General features: G+C 50.9%; 1 protein-coding gene across 1 annotated transcript in view; it reads left to right on the top strand.

The window, feature by feature from the left end:
• Positions 1-2,717, top strand: part of LOC104291956 (RNA-binding protein 5-like) — a 16,570-nt gene extending 13,853 nt beyond the window's left edge. Inside the window, 7 exon segments of the mRNA XM_009891267.1 lie at positions 1-30; positions 111-182; positions 632-811; positions 1,022-1,096; positions 1,583-1,680; positions 1,759-1,888; positions 2,409-2,717. The exon segment at positions 1-30 is cut by the window's left edge and continues 11 nt beyond it. Of these exon segments, the coding sequence (XP_009889569.1) occupies positions 1-30; positions 111-182; positions 632-811; positions 1,022-1,096; positions 1,583-1,680; positions 1,759-1,888; positions 2,409-2,534 (711 nt within the window). The 3' untranslated portion in view covers positions 2,535-2,717.
• The last annotated feature ends 1,311 nt before the right edge of the window (positions 2,718-4,028 follow it).

Raw genomic sequence — 4,028 nt, 5'->3', positions numbered from 1 at the left:
GAGGCAGGCTTTGCCCTGTTTGAGAAAAAGGTGAAGGAGCTGGGGATAGTGTGCAGCAGGGTGTGGTACGGCAGAGAGCTCCGTGCTCATGGCATTCTTGTCTCACCCAGGGAGCTCTGTCTGAGAGACAGCAGATATTGCCAGAGGTGTTGAAAAATGGGGACGATGAAAATCCGCTGAAGGTAAGTATGACATACCTGACAGAGGTATACCTAAAAGTTACTGGTAAAACACTTCAGAGGACGTCTAGCAGATACTTGCTTTCCAACCTGGTGTTCCACAGCATCGTCTGTAGAAGTTTGTGATGGTTAACAGTGATCCAGTGCAAGTGCAGTAGGCTGGGTGACTGAGATAGGCTGAGAAAAGCTATGATTTCTTCCAGCCTCAAGAGCTCAATTGAGGTTTTGAGGTTTCTCAAAACACTGTAGTCAAATTATTGTTTGGCTAGTGGGAACTAAGTCTTGCAGCCACTGTAGTATGTGGTTGAGTTGCATTTCATCCTTAGTAATAAGAGAGTGATGCATCTCCTGTGCACCAAACAAATCTACAGCCTCTCTGTTCCTTTTCTGGGCTCTCCTCTGAACTGTGGTGACACTGTTGTGTTCCCCTTAACATTGTCCTTCCTTTCCAGCGTGGCCTCGTGGCTGCCTACAGTGGTGATAGCGATAATGATGAGGACTTACTGGAAAGAATGGAGAATGAAGAAGAGAAGCTGACTGACTGGAAGAAGATGGCTTGTCTGCTGTGTAGAAGGCAGTTCCCAAACAAAGATGCTCTGATTCGGCACCAGCAGCTGTCCGACTTGCACAAGGTAGTTGCACTATGCTGTCAGGGAGGTACTTGGTTGCCGTAATTCAGTGTGTAAACCAAAGCAGTGATGCATGTTGCTGTTCAGAAAACCGTTCCTCTTAAAGCATAAATAGTTGCAAGTGGATTGTTGTTCTCCCAGAATTCACCTACTTACATAAAAGGACCTGTTGTGCATTCCATGTTGTTAATGTGAATCTCTTCTTGGTTTCAGCAAAACATGGATATCTATAGGAGATCAAAGCTTTCAGAGCAGGAACTTGAAGCGTTGGAGCTGCGTGAGAGAGAGGTCAGTGTTGAGATGAGCAGATGAGTAGCTAATGGAAAACCTGCACAGGTGATATGTTGAGCTCTCCTTATCCTGACACACGTCACCCGAGATAATCTGTGTAAGCCAACCCCTTCTTGGGTCAAGGTTCAGAGCTGTCCTGTTACATGGAGAGAAGTGTCCCAGATCCCACAGCTGCTGCTTAGCAGGGCAAGGTCCTTCCACCTCCAGCTCAGGGCTGCCAGACTGGGACCAGAAACCTCTGAGTGGCTATCAACAGCTAATCCAGCAGGTGTTGGGGCTGGGCTCTTCCTACTGCAGTGCGGGTTCTGATGGGCTCCAAGGACGTGTGTTTGAGGTTCTGCTTTCTGTGATGTTGGTCCACTGTAGCCTGCTAAAAACCAGCTTGACAGCTTTATATAATAGCAGGCATTTAGCTTATTTCCATAGCTCAAAGATGAATAAAACTGTCTTTAAAACACTACTAAATCTGGTTACCTCATGCAGATGAAATACAGAGACAGAGCAGCCGAGAGGCGGGAGAAGTATGGCATCCCAGAGCCCCCTGAGCCGAAGCGCAAGAAGGTCTATGACGCTGGCACAGTGTATGTATCCGAGAGCTCAGCAATTGCTTTGATACTGCACAGTGAGCAGTTTGATTAACTTAACTCTTCTTTCTGCAGTAATTACGAGCAGCCCACCAAAGATGGCCTTGACAACAGTAATATAGGCAACAAGATGCTGCAGGCCATGGGCTGGAGAGAAGGTTCAGGACTAGGAAGAAAGTGTCAGGGCATCACAGCACCCATTGAGGTAAGTAGAGATGGATGCTTCCTTGACGAGGTTTGGTGCCTTTTTTTTACCCAGAAGCACTCACTGCTGAAAATCTATTGTGGAAGAAACTGCCATCCACAGCGAAGCTGCCTCTGTTGACATCAGTTCCTGCTCCCGTCTGTCCTGTCAGATGCTGGGGCAGAGCTGGGGCTCGGCCGGGCAGGGCTGTGCTTCCTTCTTCAGAAGTCTGCTCCTGAGGTGCTGCGGCAGCACCTGTGCTGCTCGGCCTCCAGCTGTTGGCTTCCCTGGGTTCTGTGCTCTGGGTTACGCTGCTAGGAACTGTGTGCTGTGCGGTTTCGTTTTGGCTGCTGGTGGGGTGGGGTTGGAGCAGTGTGAAGTCAGCAAGTGTGGGATGTTGAGTGCAGTCTGATCTCCCGGTGTCAGTATTTATGGCTGCATGGGATCCCCAGGGGAGCTTGAGAAGCTGGGCTGGACTGATGAGTTTTTCGGTGGTGTGGTTTCCCTCGCAGAGCTGAAGTGTGTCTCTCTTCCCTTGCAGGCCCAAGTACGAATGAGAGGAGCTGGCTTGGGAGCCAAGGGCAGCTCTTACGGTGTCTCCACTGCAGATTCATACAAAGACGCAGTGCGGAAAGCCATGTTCGCTCGCTTCACGGAGATGGAGTAAACGTGCTCTGGCCCACAAAGCACTTGTTAGCCAGAACTGACTGTTAAACTCTGTAGCCTTGGTGGCCTGGCTGTATTCTGATTATGGTTTAGAGTTGACCATTTCATTCCCTTGGACTTTTTTCCCCTCTCGGCATGTAACACTTCCATGAGCGGATTGTTTGAACTGCCCCAACTTCATGCTGGAGAGCTCCTGGTTAGACCAAAGGGAATGCTGATCTTTATACGGTCTTGTATATAGTGTAATGTATTTTGTGTTTGAAGCGTGTTGTCCAGATGCTGCTTCTGCCCTCCAGAGCAGGGACAGGACCTGTTAGCTGTGGTTTCACACCGTCTTTGCTCTCCTTTTGTTGTATTGTCTGTCTGTTTTTTGGTTTGCTTTTGGTTTGTTCTTTTTTTTTTTTTTTTTTTGGAGAACTTTCCTGTACATTTTGTATGATACATCTTTGTATAGACTTTTTGAAGACTTTGATTCTAGTTGCCAGTTTGGCTCATTTCCAAAAGAAATACATCCAAAAATATCCTATTTCTGTTTCTCGGTGGGTGAATGAAGAGTAAGTTGCCAATGCTACTTGTCCTTTCTGTGGTTCTGCTTCTTCCTTGATGAGACTTCATCCTGGAGTCTCCCTGCTCCCATGCAGCGCTCCGCTCGCCGTCTGCCTTTCATCCCCACGCTGTGCCTTGTTCTGAGTGTCCTTCTCACAGCTTCGGCGTGAACACTGGCTGGCGGAGTACCAGATCTTGTATCCCCTCATGCTATAGCTAGGGGACCAGGAGAGGACCAGCAGAAATGTGTTCTGCAGCTTGCAGGTCCTGCTCAGGAGCCCATGGGTATTACCAGCTACTCCTCTGGTGGGTGGTGTGCTGAAGGGGAGGGTGGCCAGCCTGTGTGGCACCTCTAGGGGGGAGGTCTGAGCCTGGACCAGGGTTGGTGTGCTCCACCTAGGCCTGCCTCTGGCTTCACCTGGCACACTGCTACGGAGCTGCTGGGTGATGGGGAACCACCTTTCCCAGGGGTTGCAACTGTTTCCCAGGGATATCACCCTTGTGTCCTCTTCCCAAGAAGAGGGAAGGCCCTGCAGGGCTCAGCCTTCACTTCTGCCAATCCCTCTGGCTGTGGGGTTTTTTTTTTTTGGATTGGAGGTGGGCTGTGTTGTTCGCGTGACGGCAGCCACACCAGCACTGTCCCAGTGGACATTGGAATGGTTTAGGATGCAGCAAGAGCAGCTCCACCACCTCTTCCTGCACAAGGTCCATCCGTGGGTTGAGGCCCATGAGTGGCTGCCTTTTGTGGGGTGGGGTGAACCCCTCCTTGCCCCCAAACTTGCCTCTGGGTGTTGTGTGGGCTGGCTGCTGCCTCGGTTTTGGGGGATGCTCGGCTCGGGGCGAGACGAGGGTTGGGAACCCTCCGCCCTTGCGTGCGGGCTGCGGACCGGTGCCGGGGGACGGCAGAGGGGACAACGGGGTCCCTCGTGGCGCCGGGCCGCGGCCGGCC

Source organism: Charadrius vociferus, unplaced genomic scaffold (assembly GCF_000708025.1).
Source record: "Charadrius vociferus isolate BGI_N301 unplaced genomic scaffold, ASM70802v2 scaffold758, whole genome shotgun sequence".
NCBI classification, from domain to species: domain Eukaryota; kingdom Metazoa; phylum Chordata; class Aves; order Charadriiformes; family Charadriidae; genus Charadrius; species Charadrius vociferus.
Note: the sequence above shows the minus strand (reverse complement) of the source record. Positions and strands in the feature narration are given on the sequence as shown.